This window comes from Ascidiella aspersa, chromosome 2 (genome assembly GCF_963924565.1).
Source record: "Ascidiella aspersa chromosome 2, kaAscAspe10.2, whole genome shotgun sequence".
In the NCBI taxonomy this organism is placed as follows: domain Eukaryota; kingdom Metazoa; phylum Chordata; class Ascidiacea; order Phlebobranchia; family Ascidiidae; genus Ascidiella; species Ascidiella aspersa.
The window spans coordinates 25,374,494-25,394,696 of record NC_139448.1 but is presented as its reverse complement, the minus strand read 5'-3'; the positions used below and the strand labels follow the sequence as shown (position 1 = coordinate 25,394,696).

The window sequence follows — 20,203 nt, the reverse complement described above, 5'->3', positions numbered from 1 at the left end:
CTTGCACATTGCTATCAATACCCATTATTATATAGTGAACTGGTATTAGTTTCTCTTATATAGTGAACTGGTATTAGTTTTCGATAAAACCAACGCACGTAGAGGGTGTATATCAGAGTCAAAACACAAATGTTCATGTAAACTACCTTCTTCAGTGTGGACATTTGAAATGCTGGACGTCCATTTAACCATAGTAAGTTGTTCGTTGTTTTGATGAAATAGACAATATACTTGGCCGTATATTTTTATTAGACCCATCTATTGTTTAATTTATTAATGGAGGGCCCCCAGCGCCACGTCCATTTATCTAACGGATTATCCGGCTCACAGCGGAACGCTATAGTAAAAAAGAAAAGGCGACGCGATTCCCTTTTTTTCTTTCTGGTCATTCTCCATTGACGCTCGAGGCTGGGTGGCGATCATTTGCCAGTTGTAGCAGGGTCGTGTAAGTAGACGTGAAAGTGACAGCCGAATAACAAAAGCTTCGTTTTCTTGTGTTGAGCAGAAGCAACGAAATATAACTATAGGAATTCACTGAAAATGCTGTTATCGCCCTGTTAGTACAACACAAGCGCAACTGCATCGCTATCAGGTGGATACGCTTTGAGACCTTGCTTCACTGGATTAGCCCGAAGGGCATTTGCTTGCTTAACCTTGTTAGGCATTTGACTTGTGCTTCTGGAAAGGTTTGCACAACTTCACGATGCGCTTGGTACTTTTAAGCTTTGCCATTGCGCTGATGATTATTGTAGATTTAGCAGAATGCCGTCCAAGGTCAAGACATCACAGAAACAAAGGTAGAAGACAGAGACAGTCTCGGGAAGGTTGGTTCTACTTTGTTGTCTTGCCTAATATACATTTAAAACTATTAAAGAAAAGACGCCGGGCAATCCACTGCGCTTTCGCTTTTTTTGTGTAACGTTAAATCTCAAAGGCCATTGCAATATATTGGCTCCTTGTGTGGGTTAAATCTAAAACTTAATGCTTTTTTCATAGCAGCAAATCCACAAGGGCTGACAGATTCCGGTAATTACATGTCTGTATATTTTATGTAGCATTTATTTCTAGCCTGTAAAGCACGTTACGCGTATTTCCTTTGAGTAAATTCACTCAGATTCCAAGGTATTACGTCTAAAGGCTTTTATTTAACGCATGTTTCGCAATATGAGCAAACTTTATGACGCTGGTAATGAACAAAACCTTGAAACTTCTGAATGTTTGTGTTAGCATTTGTCATTATCGTTGCGAAGGCATGACCGGGGAGCTCTGCTCTGCACATTTTTCTCTAATTGCATGTGTTTATATGTTAAAGAGTTAGAATGTTTTGTATTGATATCACGAAAATGTTGCTTTATCCTCTAAAGAAATATTTACATTACTTTTAAAGCGTTTTTCATTAACAAATACCTGTAAAAGTACAAATATTTTACAAAGGGTATATCTCATCTGGTTGAACTTTTGTTAAAAGGAGCATATCAACTTATTTTACAGTTTCCAACTCACTTTTGTCTAGTTTGTGTTCGAATTTAATCAAAATAAATAACGACAACTCTATTTATCGTCAGTTCCACCAGCCATCACTTTCATCACTGGACCACAAACTGCTTTAGCGCGGAAGCAGATCGCGTTGGTTTGCAACGCTACCGGCAATCCACGACCGAAAATCGAATGGATGAAAAATAAGCAAACGGTACGCCCTGTCGTTTTTCTATTGCTTGGATTGCAAACCAGTGAGGGACCAAGAGCCACATTTTCTACTTGTTTAACCGAAAAGAACCACAACGTACACATGGGCGGAAGCCTTTGCCCCTTAGAGCTAATAATACGTTGCAAAGTGCAATGAGCGCACGACCTGATAAGCTTTTTTTTTGAACGGGCTGGGGAATATTGTTAAGGTAAATGGGTTTAGCCACTCCTTCTCTATTTGTTTGAAAATGAGAATCAGAATTAGAATGGAAATGGAAATGGAAAAGGGGATACATTCTTACAGCAAATATAACCTGTTTTAAAACCACAGTAGTGTTTCATTGTAAAACGGTCTCTGCGTAATTATATCTCGTGTTTCGAATATTATGCAACCGTAAAATGTAGTGTCGAAGTATTAAGATTATGTTGGTTAAATTCAGCTTTTTTTGCAATGCAAACCTAAAATGTTAATTTCCAAACATATCAATCGAATTTTGGCCAGTAACTTTTGGCGATACAAATTGGGTTAGTTTTCAGGACTGTTCGTTAAAAAACGATTGCTTTCGCAGCTGCCTGAACGCTACAAGTCTTACACATACGAGTACAAGGGCGGCTCTGGAAGCGTGCTGTGGATTGAAGGCACACGACCCAAGCGCGACAACGCCAAGTTCTTTTGCGTGGCGACCAGCAATGTTGGGACTGCAGACGCCTACGTGCAAGTGACCCTCATCGAAGGTAAGTCTTGTACAAAAAATCTGTGTAATTTCGGAGTGCCGCTAAATACTTCAGGTTGACTGTTTAGAGTGAGGCGCTTTGCTTTCCAGTAAGTTCGTTTTCCGCTTTTTCTCAATAATATGGTACCTGGCCTGACAGGCATTTCTTGTTTGTTTGGTGTTGTAATAAAATAAACCAAACGACCTCTTCGATAATAATTTACAAGAGAGGCTTTTCACTCCGCATGTTCGCCACGAGATAATCAGTTAGGGTACCTGAATGCAGTTTACATGTTATTGATTGCTGGGAAACTCCTGCTTTAGTGCGCCGCCCTGTTCCAGTGGCATTTTTCGGGGTCGTTGCAGTTTCGACCAATGACCGTTCGCCGTGCGACGCTTGCCGGATTAACCCGGCGACGCTAATGGGCTGACAGATCCGCATGAGCCGTTAAAACGAAATCTGGCTCCTCCACGATATTCCCCGCGTTCCTAATGCCCTAATATCGGCAAGTGACCGTGGCCTCACTACTGGCTCCCGCGGGAAAAGCCGGCCGTGTACAGTGCGTCAAAAATTAAGTAAGCCAAGACGAAAACTTCGCCAGATACCGCGCCACCCATGCGGCACTATAAGGCGAATTGTGATTGAAAATGGCTGACTGGGAGTTGGCAAATTCTAATTCTTTATCCAGCCTGGAGTAGGCTCCAAGTTTCCATCTATATAAGACCAAGTTTCCATCTATATCAACATGTGGTCGCGAAGTTGGTAACACGCAGCCGGGTGGTCGTCATAACATTAAAACAAAAATCGACCGGCCTCAATTGGCCCGCTACATAAATATATGACGTAATGTTGCCTGTGCGAAGGTCGCTCTTCTAGTTAAACACATAATTCGAGGTAGACGCCTACTGGTCCATTTCGACGTCGATTAAATAGTAAATCTCGTCGTAGTTCCGTAACGTATATATGCTGTGTTTGCTTGATCGGGACACCTGTTAGCGATAACCAATTTTCGGTCATATATTTGCTTTATGACTTGTATGTGTGCCAGCTAGCACCTGTTGGCAGGAGCCAGCACCTGTTTGGTGCAGAGTTCACGTTTCTACTTCATTCTTTCCTATACTGAATATTTCCCAGTCCAGTAAAAATAGAAAACCCAATTGTTGGTCTTGTTTTTTGTACCTTGTCACAGCGTTTAAAAATCGGAACAGAAGCTACTTTAGCAGCGACTAGGTCTGGTATTTGTCTGCGCTTGCACAGTTTAATTGCCTGCAAGTGTGACAGTCACCTGCTGGACTAGGCGGCGTTGGCGCCTCGCTCGTTTACTATTATGTGGCGCGAGTACTCGGCGCGCGGACTTTGACATCCTTGAAGGCAAGGAGCGGCCCAATCGTCGCCGCCGTAAATCTCCTGGCATTGTGCGGTTGCCTTGCGTCGTCGAGGCGTGTCGTTTGCCGCCGCAATTACGACTCATTAACTTCCATACGGCCATTGTCCGCGGCCGACTGACCGCCGGCCAAGGCCGGATGAATGGCGCGTCGGCCCACTGGAAAATGTAATTGCAGTTTATGATCGTTTGTGCTGGCATTACGTAATGCGAACCCTCTCCCAATTTGGTACATGGCGCGGCGCTAACACCGTGTATAAAGACAAGCCGCCAATTACTATGCACGGCCATCGTCGCGGAACTCAAACGTGCAGTCATCCTAGCTTAGTCATTTCGTACAAACAAAAGTACCTCTCGATTTGCAAGCTGATTAAAACGAATGTCAAAGTAGTGTATAAAACCGTATCAAAGTCTCTTTAAAGACGCCGTCTAAACAATGATAAAATACTGCTGGCCCTTCTTGACGGTGGTACGTAAGACAAGTACTAGGCCGCATATCGGACACATGGGAACATGTTTGTAAACCTAAGAAAAACGATCATATTTGTCACACGCGTCGCAATCGCATCTACTTTTGTTTTGTGAATCAGGTTAATTTGAAGCGACATCACCTGTCAAGCGCCGGCATTTTCCACATTTAATGTAATCAGGATTCTACCGGGGCAATTTTCCCATGGCCTTTTGCCCGGCGTGTTGTAACAGAAACCGACCCCGGCGAAGATGTGCGCAGCTGTGTTATGACGGATCGGTTGGGAAGAGTCGCCCTCGTGTTTTTGCGGATGTTTTTCGTGTACACGTCAAGTGGCGATCTGGAACGCCACACACCCTCGCATATACGCAACTATATGACGGACGGTTGCCAACCGGTACACTTCCCGCTGAGGCGGTGGCCCAGTGGAAGGCGGGCGGTCGAACAGCCTCTTTGTCGATCGGATTAGGGACGGCGCACAAAACGAAAAAACAACAACCAGTGGTTGTGTACTGCTGGCACGCATTGTTTTGCCTGCATTCCGCCAGGCGATTCACAAAGGCTGCGTGCTGGGGTTACCGCCACGTGAATTCAGGTGCTGCTTGTTCGGGCTAGACTTGTATACTGTCGGGCCGGAAATTGGCCTCCGACGTGCCGATTTACGTTTTGTTGAGTGGCTCTTCGATTGAGTGAGGCCTTTCGCTTTCGAACAACTTCCCGGAGAATGCGATTGTTGCGCTTTGTTACTCTCGAAGATACATAAACCGTCCATTGAAAGTTTTACTTGGAATGCTAACGGTACAGTTGTAAGACGCCTTTTGAAATCTTTCTTTTAATTTCAAATGGTGTCAGCTTGCACACCGCGTGGCAGGGGTACGGATAAACAACGGGGCTGTGGTAAAACACAGCTCATTATAGTTGCGCACCGACAGATAACAGGCTCACAACAGTTGACCGTTTTTGTCGAAACCGAGCTGTTAATAATCGCTAACGAAACGGTTAATTGCTAGCGAAGCAAAAAATTCTTGGTGCGCTTTTGTGTCGCTACAACCCACTCACCACCCGACACCACCACGAGTCACCGCTGTCAGCCCGGTTTATCGCTGGAATTCTTGTATGATTATCGTTTTTTGCCGAGGAATCCAGTCATTATCCGTTAGCGATGAGGAACGCCCCCGTTCTTTTATCGTCCTTAGCTCGCGGATCGTCCATCTAAGCCAGTATAGGGGGGGCGCGTTTATACCAACCAGTCGCCCACCCGAGTGAGTCACTTGGTATTTGATCGGCCAAGCTCCTTGTTGCGTAATTTCCGATTTAAATGGGTAATCTGTTTGTCCGAAGGAATTCACATCGACCGCGTTTCGTCGTACAGTGTTCACATTTCACTCCGTGGTCCAATCGCATCTAAGATACTGACGTACAGAGTAAAATTGCTTGCGATTGCTTTCGCTTAACCACCTTTCAGTTGAAAAGGTGGCTTAAAATCGTTGGCCGCCATTGAACTAAAAACGAAAACAGCTACTCTGCGATCACGACCGCCTTATTTGATTGTTACCCTTCCTGCGCAAATCAGGGTTTCCATTGTCTCCAACGAAAGCCCCAACCCTAATCGGAACCTACTGCCGCTTTGGCCGTGGGAACGCCAGCTGACCCGGAACCGTGTAATTTGCCGTCCAAACCAGATGGGGTCGCTTTGTCTATCAAGGGGGGTCGTTTATGTCTTGTGTGTCTGCAAGCAATGGCGCTAGTAACAGGCCTCTTGTTGGCTGATCACTGATCCGAAAATCCCATCGCTCCAAATTGCTGCCTTTTGCGAATCGTGACCCGTCTGTTTGGGTCTGCGGTGACTTAATCAAACTTGCCTGTCGCCCTCTCTAGAGCTTCATCCGGTGTAACAATGGTTACGTCGTTGGTAAAAATACACTCGGATGTTTTTTGCCCAAGGACGTGAACAATAATTATTGCTGTCATTGTCAACCAATTTTACCTGGTGGGGATGGGCAATCACCAATTATAATTGTTACAAATGACAGCGATCAAGTGAAGGATTGCCCTTTCCAATTCAACGTTTATGATGTTTTGTCGAATCTTTTAATCAATTTAAATTATTTTATAATAATATTGGAACAGTCTAGACTTAGAGAATGTGTTTTGCTCTAGGTTATGTTAATATAGTTAGAATATTTTCCTTGTTTAAATTAAGACATTGTTTTAAATTAAAATAACTAAGGAATATGTTGCCAACAAAATTATAATAGTGGGATACTCTTTGCGAACCATAGCATTGTACATTTCGTCACGAGTAGGCATAAGGCGGTAAACTGAACAAACTATTCCTATCGATGTCAGATAGTCACCGAATCTTGCCTTCTGTCGCCGATCCCACTTTGCCGTGCCCAATTTCAGTTGGCCTATTTACACACATTGTTTGACTCGGTGCGTGACTAGTCTCCAGTTGTCACCGCGGCACATAGGACTTCGGGCTGGCCAGTCTCTCTCGCCCTCTCTCTTTTTCCTGTTTCTTTTTTTCGATCAAAACTCGCGGCTGAGCCTTCGCCTTTTGTGTTTGCTTATCGTAGCGTCCCTTAAACTGGTGACGGCCCTCCTTTCGACTGCTTTAGTGTAAACTACCGTCGGAGGGTTTAAGGTGTTTGCGTTACTATTTATGCAGATTTGCGTTTCAGGTATCACTTCACCTCTGTGTCTGGTCATACCCTTTGTTAGCCTGTCTTATTTTCTGCTAACTGGTAATGGCTAACCAGACACTAAAACTTTACAAATGCCTGCCTAAAAAAATTCCTGCAGACCATCTGTTTCGCCTGTATTACCCCGACTCTAAAAAGTGTCTGGTTACAGAGACAAAATAAGACAGCGTGTGTGCAAAACTGCTTGAAATAAGGTACTGTTTTCCGTTTCACAAAGAAAGTCTCGGTTTTCAACCGCTAGAAAGATTGCCCATTCTTGGATATCGAAACACGTCTAATTGCCGGCGTGCTGCTTTCCGCTTGTGGTTACTTAATCCAAGGGGCTCTGTTGATTGTTTGGGCTAAGCCCTACTAATGGCCCGCAATTGGCGAGCGACCTTGCGTGCCTCGTAGCGTAGCGGGCTTAAATAAAAACCGTCTCTTTGCGTTTAACCCCTAGCCCAGTCGTAGTATGCGGTTGACCGCCTATCCCACAGACCCTTGTTTAACAATTGCCAGGTCTCCAGGGTTGGCGCCAAGGTTTCGGATAGGTGTCGAAAAATCCACTCTATGCTGTACGGTTGTCGCCCCCGAGCCCTGCGCACCGCCATAACGTTGGCGAGCCGGATTAAACGCCTACGCGATAAAGTTACTACTTAGCGTCGGGTAAGCCTGGTGCTTATTGGTGAAATATGCCAAAGCAGCTTTAAGTTGAACAAAGCTCGGACGAAACTTACATTATTCTGTTGCCCACTTGGCCGGTCAACATAACCTGCATGTCGCATATCGAAGCGTAAGTTCGTATAATAGATGTGAAACCCTGTGCACTGTGTTTGGAAGAAATCATTTGTATCAGAATCAACGCAAATTAATGGTTCTCCAATATCAACGTTGTGACGTATCCTTTTAATGTATGTTATATATGCAACCGATACGAACACCAAATTAATTGGGCGCCCGCGTCTCCGATCTTTGCAGGATTGCCGCGGCATGGCCGATTTTAGCAATCAAGCAAGCAAGTGAGTGAGAAAAAGGGCCAAGTGGTGGTTCCGCCGTCGCGTCGCTGCTCGCGTTAAAATCATAGTTCTCCTGGGATTATTCGTCTCCCGGGGACGCGAATTAGCTTCGGCTACATAAATATATATCGAGCACCGCCCGTCGGCCTTTCATGTTGCCGAACAGAACGGCCTCCTGCCATCTTCACTCGGGTCGCTGGGAGGCGCGGGTGTCGCCAAAGCTGCAAGACCGCGGCGGGACGCGCGACGTTAAATGATGAGTCTTGGTCCCGGGCGAAATGCGATTAAGGGCAGATGGTACACCTGCTCAAGTTTGGCTAAATGCAAATGGCAAGGCGGAAAATGCGACACGGCCCGTGTCAATCTTTTTGACTGTGATATTGCTGCAACTTCTGTAAATATTGCAGCACCTTCTCGTTTTAGTGGTGTGCTGTTGATTAGCATAATATACTGTCCGAACATTAACATTAGATTCGATATTTTGAATTACTTCTCAGTCACAATAACTGACGATGATACAAGCTAGTATCGTAACGTCTTAATAACAAGTTGATTCCAATCTACTCGGCCTTTTTGGCCTTGCAATTCATTATCAAGTTTCGATATTTTTTTCTAAATTCACGCGGTTTATTACCTATTGGTTTACGACGCATTGTTACCAGTTTGGAGCTGCTTTAAAGTGCAAGAAAAATATCGAAAATTGCCAGTTAAACCATACCTTGTTCCAAAACCGCCTTGTGAATTTGCACTTGTGCAATGGCATACATCGCGAGAAAAGTCAATCACGCCGCCCGTCGTCTGTTTGTGTTGCCATTGGACCTGGCTGCAAGTCTGGGTGCTGCGTGACTCCGTGGCCTCACGCCGTTAACCGTGTTTGCTTTTCCCAGTCGTGGATTCGGCCCAGTTTCGTGCGCGAGACATATGGGGCTCGGCCCGGCCAACTTCGCCGACTTTCAAAAAATTCCCAGCGGCGCCGGAAAACAAATTGATCGGCGGCGATTTCAGCTCGGCGGCTAATTTGATTGCGGCCGCCGTGCGTCAGCCTTGTTTTCCCGATCGATTGTGATGCCAAACGGTTCCATCGATTTGCCAACCAAAGCGACCTGAAATCTGCGTTGGAACGGCTTCAAGGTTTTAGGTCAATCGCTCACTTTCGGATGTGGCTTTACGGAATTTGTTTAGATCCAAGCCCATAGATAGTAAATATCATTATGAACGTTTCGAAAATCTCTTTATTCATTTTCACCACAGTCAACATAATAACTTAACCACTCCCGGACTAAAATTAATAAGAGATATTTAAAATGTACGAAATGACACCTCCTTCTATATGGGCTTTGATATTGGTTTTACTACAGCTTTCAACCATTGTGCTCCATCGTTTTGATCCGATTGAGGAATAAGTGATGATACGTGCGTCGAAACGGTAAATTTGAATATAGCCGGTATGGAAAATTTCCCGCCTATTAGTTCCACGCATTTGTTGTGAGGTACCTTAAAATTGTGATCTCTGAGCTGTTACGAAGCTCGGTCGCCCCTTTCAAAATTGACCACTCCCGACGGAGTAGGCAGTCAGCCGCGCATCAAATTACTCCCTAATCTTGTTAAACGCTATTAACCTTGACCCTTCTACAACTCTATTCCGGCCCTTTCGTCGCTGGGCGTTGTTTATAAACAGTAGGGGATCGTCGTCGTCTCTTCATCTTTGACGAGCTCTCTTTGCTGCACCGAAGCGCATTTTTCCTTGCGCACAACTGTGATCCTTCACGCCGGCGACGTGTTGTTATTACTACGCGATAGGGACACTTGTACAAAGCTTAGGTCCTGCAGGCTACAGTCGACACCCCAGCAACCGCCCCTAGGTCTTTTCTCTCTCTACGCCAGTGTAGAAATCTCTTCGGACGAACACTTAGCGGCCTACCAAGGGAAGGAAACCAAAGCAACGTTTGGAACGCAGTAGTGGCGGTATAACTACCCGAGTTTCGCCACTCGTCGGTTTTACACGGTCTTAACCGCGCTCGACGACAAATACGACTGTTGACTGTACACCGAGCCAAATAGAGATTGAAATCGCGCCCGTTCGTCGTTTACGGGCCATTTGTCAGGGTTCGACAGGCCGGCTGGGATGGTAAATGCGAATCGAGAGAATCTGCCGTTACATCAGTTGCTAAATCATGTCGGAATGCCTTATCTCACTCTCTCCTTATGTATACAACTCTCACGATTCTCCTTTATCTCTTTTTGAGCCCCAACTGGAGTTATTGGATTTGCAGTTTCGGATACAAAGCCCCGTGTCTGCACCAGGGTTAACAGCCGATCTTTTTACGACCGAGTTCTCTTAATGGCGACGGGAACAGGCCGCTTGTAAAATCGCGTCAAATCCATTTGCGCGCCTGCGGGACGCCAAAGCCACCCGCTGCGGAAGATACGTTGCCCGATTTGGAAAAGCGCACGCTCAGCTGTTGTCAATGTGTTTTTGTTTTGCGCTTGTAAAAAGTGCATCAGTTAGCCGAAGCGCGACCTTGCGCTTATTGTCGAGCTTTTATTGCCTTGTTTTGCTGCGCCAAGCGAGTTCGACTGACGCCAGCTTCCATCGCGAACGCCCAATCACCAGTCGCCCGTAAACATTTCCACGACTAGTCCGTTGCAATCATTGGTGCCGATTTCTAAAGCCGTCACGCTGCACTCTGTCTCAGATGGGCCATAGAGCCGTTTAATATTGATTGACCGACACGACGCGTCAACACAATCCCGCGCCGCTCCTTTTGTCACCGTTTGACGCTCGGACCGGGCGTGTCCAATATCTCTTGCCTTTGTGCCTGCACCGGTCACGCTACAAGTGAAAAGACACGAGCGCGACTTTGCTGGCGAAGGCCTGAGCAAAGCGTACGATAGCGTTAGACCGAAAGCCTTTTGAAAAGCGCAATTAATTGCTTCATATTGGAAGGCGAACGCCCGGTCTGTTTTATTTGGAACTCTCGATTTTGAAACGGACGCCTTACAATTGGATTTTTTAAAGGCGGTTCCTAAACACATGACACCGCCTGTTGTAGCTCCTGAAAACCTGTGTCGGCGTGATGCGACCCAAAGACGAAAACGACTTGAGTTTCGTGGAGACACGAGTCCTTACGCACATCCAACAACCCTTTAAATGATTCCGCGTAGTTCGTTTAGGCTGTATCGATGTTCGTCTCAAGTTTCGTCTAAACCTGCATTCAAGGCGCGTCGCAGTCCATACGAAGACCGTTTTGCTGCGTCAAGTTGCCGTCATTACTATAACCATCTCCGCTGGTATGTGTTGGTTTACACGTTGCGAATCGAGCCGAGAAATGACTCATTGTGCGTTGGGCCCCTTTCATCTTAACCCAAGTTTCGGTGCCATTTAGGCCGGCCCAAGACAATATCAACGTTATTACGGTCATCATCGCTTACCTTGGCCGAAGCGAACCAAGAAACAAAGGGCTAGCGACATCAGTAGAGATCAACTTATCATACAGCATTGCAAGCGGGAGCGGTTTACGCACCATTTGGTGCTCAATGTGCGCGCCCAATTGCTTCCCGCTTTCCTCTAATCGCTTCCCGATATAGCCGCGCCCTCGGTATACGGATGTAAGTGCGCTAAGTGCCCGCTCAGGACAGTGATCGCAATAACCCCGTGAGCTGTGTAACTGCTGTGATTCATGCCAAGTGTCAGTGCTGCCCCTTAGCCTTGCATATCAAAACGTTGCGCTCACGCTGTTTAAACTCCACTTCAAATCTGAATTTAACTTCAAATCTGAATTTTAAAGGGATGTTGTGGATGGGATTACTTCGGAAAACAGATTAAAGTACCCTGTGATTGGATTGACATAAATCTGTATTAGTTTTTCGAAGTTACTCTTTCCAAAGCATTATTTATCCATTTAGAGATGGCCGTTTTGAATGTCGTGGCACCGAAGGTCGTTTAGGAGGGAGAAACGGTTATTTCGATGTTTTCTGATTGAAATCTTAAGCGATTTATTGCCGTTGATTCAATACGGTTTGACCCATTTTGCTACCGCTCCGTCCCTTTTTCGAACGCCTAAATACACCCGATCCGCAATAAATAAATCATTGTAAACTGTCTGACTAAGTGACCTGTAATTGGATAAAACCCAGACGCATTGCCTTTTTTGTACTTCGATTCCGTATGATGCAAAAAAAATGAACAATTTTTTAACTGTGATTTGCTCATTTTAAAATACATACTTGTGTATGACCTGATTTAATATCGGGCGTTTTTTTTCTTTGATGGCCAAGCTACAATATGCTGTGCTTTGATAAGTGTAGGCATACCCAATTAATCAAGACATCGGTATGTCGGATTTAAACATGCCACAAAAAGTTAGCAAAGAAGCCGATAAAAACGCCCAGTTTGAGTTCGAGAGCAAGCACGGCCCAATCCCACCCATCACCGTCGTTAAACACCACTGCGGGACACAGCACGCCATTTAACTCCGCCAGCACTTGACAAAGTCATCGTTGGGCCACGGGTCGGTCGCCGGTTTTGATCGAACAGGGCGCGATGTAGTGTGTTGTCGCCAAATCGCGGTCAGACTGCGGGGACTGTTGACTCAACGCCGGTCGTCTCGCGCCCGCACCCATTCAAGAAGCCGACGATGCTGGAGGCTCGCGTGACAGTCGACAATGGCCGAGCGTTAGGCGTTATCCAGTCACCCAGACCCCTCTCATCTTCGCAGCAACACGCACTCGAATTCAGGCCATCGGCCGCTAAGCAAATTCGCGGAATTAAGGAATGATTATGGCAGCTCTATTACATAATATATACTGCTGAAATGCAGCCATTTTAATACCACAAATGATTCACCTAAATATTTCATCATTGTGCCTAACATTAGAAGCATAATCTTCTACTTTCGTTTTCTGTCTTGCCCAACCTAGATTCCCTGTCACCTTCTTTAGTTTTCTATTAAAAGCTGATGACGTGGCTGGGTGTGTTTGCGCAAATGCTTGCCCCACTCATTGTGTATCCAGAGTCGGCGTTGCACGTTTGACCCACACCCGCCCAGATTGATCTACGGGACTTATACGTTTAAGGCGAGCTACCTGTCGCGATGCCACTGCCTGGCTCGACTAGTCAAGATACTGATCTTTAAGCCCGCCAAGTCGCGCCCCGATCTGGTCACCGATAAGCCAGGTATTCCGCCTGCAGAAAGGCGCCTTGATCCTTTACCAAATTTGGCCAGTGCCGTGTTACATTTGTCTGGAAGGCAGTCGGCTAAAATGCTCTGTGCGAACTCTTTTGTCTTACCTCGGTGGAAATTTTCTCAGACACAACCCGATAATCCAGGAATTGTAGCATTGTTCTTCAAGCTACCCAATGTACCAAGCAATGCTAAATGTGCCTTTAAGCCATTTATATTCTAAAATACCATTGATGTCTTCTTCTCCTCCCCACCCAGATTTTGGGCAAATTTCTGAAATTCGTTTTGCATAATTTCACGTTTTGGTGTTAAATCGGAATCATGTGACAATTCCTGACAGTCGCTCACAGTCGAATGCTATAATGGTCTGAGACTTAAATTACCTCGACGACGGTCACAATTAAATTCAGTAATATATTCTAGTGCCACAGTTTGGTGTTACGCAATGCCCATCGGCCAGTCTCTTTCGGCCAAGCACTTCGCGCGAGCAAGTCTGAAAAATGACTTATACCTATTAATTAAATCCGCTGTGTGACTGTAGTAATTTGTACTGGCTATATATGACATCAATGCAGAAATAGCTGTTCATTTATTCACAGAGCATTTTACGGCTAATTTTGTTGCGCGTGAAAAAAACAATCTTCCTATTTTCCCAACCCTTCTGTTGTGCAACTTTTCGACCCTCGGAACTTGCCTTTTGTGTATTAAAGCGTTGGTCCCGTGTGCTCGTCGCTGTACGTGTTGTTTTGGAAAAGTTGAAAGGCTATATGCCTGGGAGCGGACGTATTTGCCAATTTCGCTCGCCGCTTGCCTTTGTTTTAAATTTAATTCGATCTGAATCACACGACGCTGGGGTATAGACACATGAATAGCGGAAGGCTAGATTTTTTAACATACTTTCCCACATTGGCTGAGATGACATGGCGAATTTTCAATTCGATTAAATAGAACTATTCACCGCCGAAAAAGAAATTGCTCTTTTTATCCATTCCGCAAATATAGCCAATTGTGTGTGCTTGTTCAAATCCGGTTGAAGCGCTATGCTGAGCTGAGCTTTTAAACCCGTTATAGCGAGTTTTTTTTTAAATAGAAATCTTGAACCCGGCAAACAAATATGACGATTAATCATAAAACTAAGATTCCTCCAAAGAATATCCAGCATAATCGCGCGGTGTACGCTTTGATCCACGTCACTTAGTCCTAAAAATACGAGCCGCAAAACCATCGTTGGCGGGGCAACTGACAACGTAAACCCGCGTCAACAATCACGACTTTGGTATTCTTCCAGCGTTGGACTTCAGAGAGCAAGGCAGCACGAGAAAACAAACTGATCTCGAATTTGAAAGGGACCAAAAGCGAAGATCCTGTTTTGATTAGCACCGCAGATGCCGCGGCCTTTTGTCGCAAAAATAACGTTTTTCGATGACGTCGTTATTTCGTGGTCTCGATGCGCGGAAAGTCATCTGGCCTGTGTGCGCCGATGTTGTAATGCATTATGGCGTCGTGGATAAATCCCGTGTAATTCCTGAGATAAGCTGTTGGCCAAAAACACGGCTTTGTGGTCTGTCGGTAGTCAAAGCGATTGCAAACAAGACAACAAGCAGCCAATGCGGTTTAAACGTGGAGAAAATGGCAGGTTCTGCCTATTGCCACGCTGGCAGCCAATATGAAGCCGACAGAATGAAGCCAAGTACGATTCGCATTTTTTTTTTTTAGTGAACCTGTTTGGTTTGAGATATTCCACATTAACATTGTTGGTCGGAATTATCTTCGTGTCATTTCGTACTGCAAATGTTCGCCGAAAAACAATGTTGTTTTACATTGATAACAAAGTGATGAACCGGATAATGTCATAGATATTACTCAAATGCAAACTTTGCTCTACAATGAAGCATTTTGAAATGTACCTAATCTTGCCCGAGATGCCAAAACTCTGTGGGTCTTCTATAACAGTGGTTCTCAACCGCCGGTCCGCGGACCGGTGCCGGTCCGCCAAATATATTACAATTTTATATCTCAATTGCAAAATGCAAGATGTTAAAAGCTTGTTCACCAAATTAAGAACTTCGCCAGTTCCGTAATTTGCAGTATTGTGGCGTAACATAAAGTTAATTGTCTACTTTGGGCTGAACTTTAGGTTACAATGCCCAGTGTTGTGCCCAACTGTATATAAGTAGGCTACACGTCGTTGAAGTCTTATAGTTGTGTGTGAAAAACTTTCGTATACCACGTATGATATAAGAAAGACAGCAGATTTGCTAATTTAATTGAAGTTTCCAGTCTTTGCTTTTAAGGTGCATACTTTTGTCGTAATTACATTTTGGGTTGATTTTGATTTTTAAAGGTCCACCGGTCCGCAAAATTTGTTTTGAAATTTCACCGGTCCGTAAGCTAAAAAGGTTAAGAACCACTGTTCTATAACATTTTTTTACACACAGCTGCAACGTTATCGATACCCGTGACGAAATGAGCCACACCCGTTCCGTGCAAAATCTTTTGGCAACTCGTAAAACACGCATAAATCACTTTTGTTTGAAAATAACTCTTTTAAAATGCCACATTTCTCCCCAAAAGATTTGAGCACTGTGTTCTACGTCTGTCGAACCGTTTAATAATAACCTCAGGCGGCAACACAGGAAGGGAACTTTGAACTTGGCAAATATTTGGGTCCGCGTTTTGTCACGTCGCCATGCCAACGCCAACCGTCAACACCCCCTTTCACCGCAGGCGCTATTTTCGTAGCCCCAACTGTTACCACCCACCTTACTCCGCGACACGACCACCTCGCTTCCATGTGTCGATCAGTTGAACTGTCGTCTTTCGCCAAATCGTCCAACGCTGCCGATTGGCCATCCCCTTGTCACGTGACGCCCAATGCTGCGTGTGTCAGCGACTTTTCGAATTTTCGCGATATACTGTCGGTCTTGCGTGGCCTTTATTGCTTGACAGGGTAATTTCAATGAAAATATGGATTTGGCGTGATCTTTATCCCTTTTGACGACTATGGCTATTTTTGGTGCCAAAATCGGTGCGATTTTCATAGCATTTCATGCGGGATTGACAGCTCTCGATATAGGTTGCTGGATTACAGTTCGAGGTACGCCTACGCTTTATATGGCTTCTGAAGTTGACCATCAATCGCGTTTTTCTAAATTCGAGATGTAATCGTCAATGAACCACCTCAAGACTTGACAAACGTTGACAATAAAAGGGACATTTTTTATGTTGCAACGTCTGACATCTCGTTGTCGCGTTTTTTACGGCTGGAACCGCATGTTCAAGTGTATATCTGTCACGTATTGCACAAATTACATGCAAGTGATCGTACCGACTTACAACAGCCAACTCGACCGTCCGTTGGAAGTAGATCTGGCGTCTTCCGCCTCTAGCGAAATTGACTTTGCGTTTAGTCAACCCCCTGGTTTCGAGGGCTTTACTTCCTATTACTCTTCAAAAAAATGGCAAGCTCATTAAAAATATGTGACGCTCGTGGGTGGCCATTGCCACAGGTTGTTGCCCCGTTGTGTCTATCGGAAACCGATTCTTGCATGCAGAAGCAGTTACTTCCTTAACATCCTACCGGAAAGCTGCTGCCCAGTACCCAGTAGTAACGCGTGGGTGGCAACACCGCGATTTTCCCTCGTTCGCAATTGCAATAATTACCGGCTGACAGGCCGAGAAGGTGTCACCTTACGGCGGCCAAGGTATCCGACCCCGGACGCCGTTAATATATGCTTGCAGTTGCAAACCCTGGGAAAATATCTCCAAAGATGGTCGGCAGTAGCACATCAAACGACCCCTGTGTCAAGTCCGCCAGCTGAACCTTGCCGTGTGTCAAAGGCGCTCGCGATTTTTCGGGCCGCTGCCGCGTGTCATGCTCTTTGCGTTCTGACTGGCATCCGCGACCCGACGTTCGACTTGCTCGCTCCGTGCTCGCTATACGCAACTGCCACTCTCCCATGTCGGACGCCGCCCCATGCGTTTCTCGGCGCACAAAGCTAACGAAAACAAAATCACGCCGTGTCCGTTGAGTCACGATGACAAAGTATTTAAAGTTGAGTAAATAAACTAATAAAAAAACAGATCGAAATCCAATTTACTTCACGTTATGCGTTATCCCGAAAGTATAAATGTGAACAATCGGTTTGCTGATCTCGTAATCCCGCTTTACCCACCTTTGACCGCAATTGAATCGCTTCGCACCAAAAGCATCCAACTAAAGTTTGTCCCTGTATCGTATTGCAGTACGCCTCCCCACCGCCTCTATCTTGCCATAGGATTTATGGCTAGACGCGCCAAACAATAGCTGACCGGTCGACTTCTTCAATCGGCCTTCTAAACGTTGTTTGCAAAAAGGATTTGGTTGGTTCTGGTGTCGGGTTTCGCATGGAATTATAGGAAATCTGTTTTAACTTACTGTGAAATACAACCGTAGTGGATTTACGCGACTGCTTTGCGTTTCTTGTTTAATGTTTAACGTTGAGCGTTGTAGAACGCATGTGCTGCAATATGGAGTTTCAACGCTGAACATTGAATGCTGAGTAATTGCGTGAATAACAAAGATTCAAATACGGTGTCGTGTTATAATTATTGAAAATGTACTATAACTAACAAATTCATAAATAATGCACGCCTATGTCTCCCAAAACGTCATAACAACCATTTGCAGATCTCAAAATACACCCAGCACTCATATCTGTCACTAGCCAATGGCCAAGCGCATCCAAGTCGCAGGTCGTTCGCATTAACTGCCTGCAAAATGTCCCTTAATCAATTTGGCTCGTGCGCAGCGTAAAACTTCTTCAAATTATCGCGCCCAGGGGAACCGGTTCCTGGCGCGGACAGAACGCTGCGCAAATGGGATTTGTCAGTATTCCACCACCCCCCGCGGGATTTAGTTTGCTCGTCCGTCGTCGTACAGCCTGCGAAGTTATTTTTTTAAGTCTCTAAAACTGGGCCGCGATCCGTTGACACGCTGCTTGTTATCGTCGGGTTTCGCTCTAAGCCTCTGACCTATGTAAACAGATAATCGTGTCGTAGCACCGGGCAGAGTAATATCGCTCTATGTTAGTTATACACTTTTAAGATGGCCGCACATTTACCCGGGATTGACATCCCTCGATGAGAAACCAAACTCCAAGCAACGTTGATAGGAAAAAGCATAAACCCGAAAGTATTTGTTAGCAAGCATTTACCCGATTGGCTGTGCATGTGCGAAATTGCGTCTTGTTTATATTTTTTTTTTCTTGCAGAAAATTCAAAGCCGCGTGGATTTCCCCATATTGCGATCAACCCGACCGTGGACACAGTGGAACTGACTCGCGACATCACCCTTCAGTGCGGCGTGGAGGCAAATCCACCGGCCACTATCACCTGGTATAAGGACCATCTTCCCATATACACGAAGGGAGGCCACACAGCCCTCCAGCATGACGGTAGTACAAATTAGAGTTCTAACCTTTTTTTAGTGTGAATAGGAAAGCTACCTAACAAATGGGCGAGGCGCACATGTAGGTTTAAATAATGTGTGATTTTAGTTTGTCAAACAACTGCGCCGGAATCCAACAGTTTAGTATGCAGTTATACATCTATAGGTCCAAAATAATTATTCAAAAATGTAGCAATTTGAAGTGTTAGTTTTTAAATTATTGATCTTTCAAGCGGGAAGATTGTTTTAAAAATACATTGTTAAAAAATGAAATTATAAAATTTAAGGGCACATGACGAAAAATAGATTAGTAAGAGCGCGATAAAAAAGTGCATAATTGTCATGGTTTGGCTATAAGATAAATTACTAGCAAATTGCCGAAAAAAGTGTCTCTCGTGAGCTAGATTTCCCTGTATAAAAAACAGCAATGACACCAAGTAACCTCCAGCAAGATACGGCGTGTCGTGAGAAGCCGCGCGGGTTTACCTAGGGTCAAGTGCTCGGTCGGGCGATCTTGCGCGAAATCGCGTTTTCTACGAAAGGCGAGAACGAGCTGGTCCCGCGGCGCTTTTCGTCTCTACCCGGAATTTACGTCACTATTTGTAACCCTCCCCCGCGCGATGCGCATCGGTCTCGCGGCAACAACACAGCGGTTTCCGCTGGCGAATTTCACACCGCGCTGTGTGTCAACTACACGTTAAAAGCTATTGGTCGCCGTGACCTTATATTTAGAGCACAATTTCTAATTAACAATATACGAATACCTTAGGTTTATAGTCAGGTAAACTAGGCTTGGATGAACTTTTTGAACCAGCGCGTTTCATTGCATTTGTGTGCCGTTTTATAATCCAATATTGAATCAAAAGTCGAGGGGCGGAACACATATCTTCACTTTAAAAGTTCTCCTTTTTCATCATTCGCTTCTCTTCTATTTTGCCAAATCAGTGTCGGGTTTCTGACCTCGCGACCCATCAACTCCCCTTTAATTGTCAAATTTTAATCGAGTTCACTAGATTCAATTCTTTTGGGATTGGTGCGGCGAGCCAAACGTGCACCGGACGATCGCCTGGACACGTGTTTATGCAGCTGTCGTCTTTTAACTTATGGCGTCGCCGACAGATAGGAAGACGGATTGGTTATTTTTGGCAAATTTTAACTTTTCGTTATTGCATATTGACTAGCTGACTCAAAATGACTTGCATTTCAGTACAGCCGCTTTTTTGGGTTGTCAAACGAAATTTAAAGTTCTGTTTGATGCGGAAACACTTTATAAAAAATCAAAATGTAAATTGTGCTCTGTAATTTGGAGCTTAACTAATTAAATCAGCCGGCATGATCATCAAAGTTTTAATGGTCAGTTGATTCGTTAAGCAATGTTATCGACGCGTTGACGTAATGCGCATTGCCTTCGAGCATTTCAAACCATCCCATCACGGATTGTTTTAAGAGCTTGTCATAACATTTCACCCAAACGATTTTGCCACCGACCCCCGTTTGCCCCCTTAAATCTTCCCGCATCACGCCGCATCCTGTTCCCACGCATCGGCCCCGGTGATAATCTCAATCACGGAACGACTAACTTATGAGACGCATTAACTTCGCCAACAAAACACCAGTCCAATGGGTGGTCCGCAGTCTT

The 20,203-nt window shown here is 45.1% G+C and overlaps 1 protein-coding gene across 3 annotated transcripts in view; it reads left to right on the top strand.

Annotated features, from left to right (window-relative positions):
• The first annotated feature begins 509 nt into the window (after positions 1–509).
• Positions 510–20,203, top strand: part of LOC146164493 (receptor-type tyrosine-protein phosphatase F-like) — a 49,216-nt gene continuing 29,522 nt past the window's right edge. For all 3 annotated transcript variants that reach the window (XM_083381400.1, XM_083381398.1, XM_083381399.1), the window contains exons 1-4: positions 510–824; positions 1,566–1,690; positions 2,256–2,421; positions 18,389–18,571. In XM_083381400.1, the coding sequence (XP_083237526.1) occupies positions 704–824; positions 1,566–1,690; positions 2,256–2,421; positions 18,389–18,571 (595 nt within the window). In that variant the 5' untranslated portion in view covers positions 510–703. The remainder of the gene's footprint in view (positions 825–1,565; positions 1,691–2,255; positions 2,422–18,388; positions 18,572–20,203) is intronic.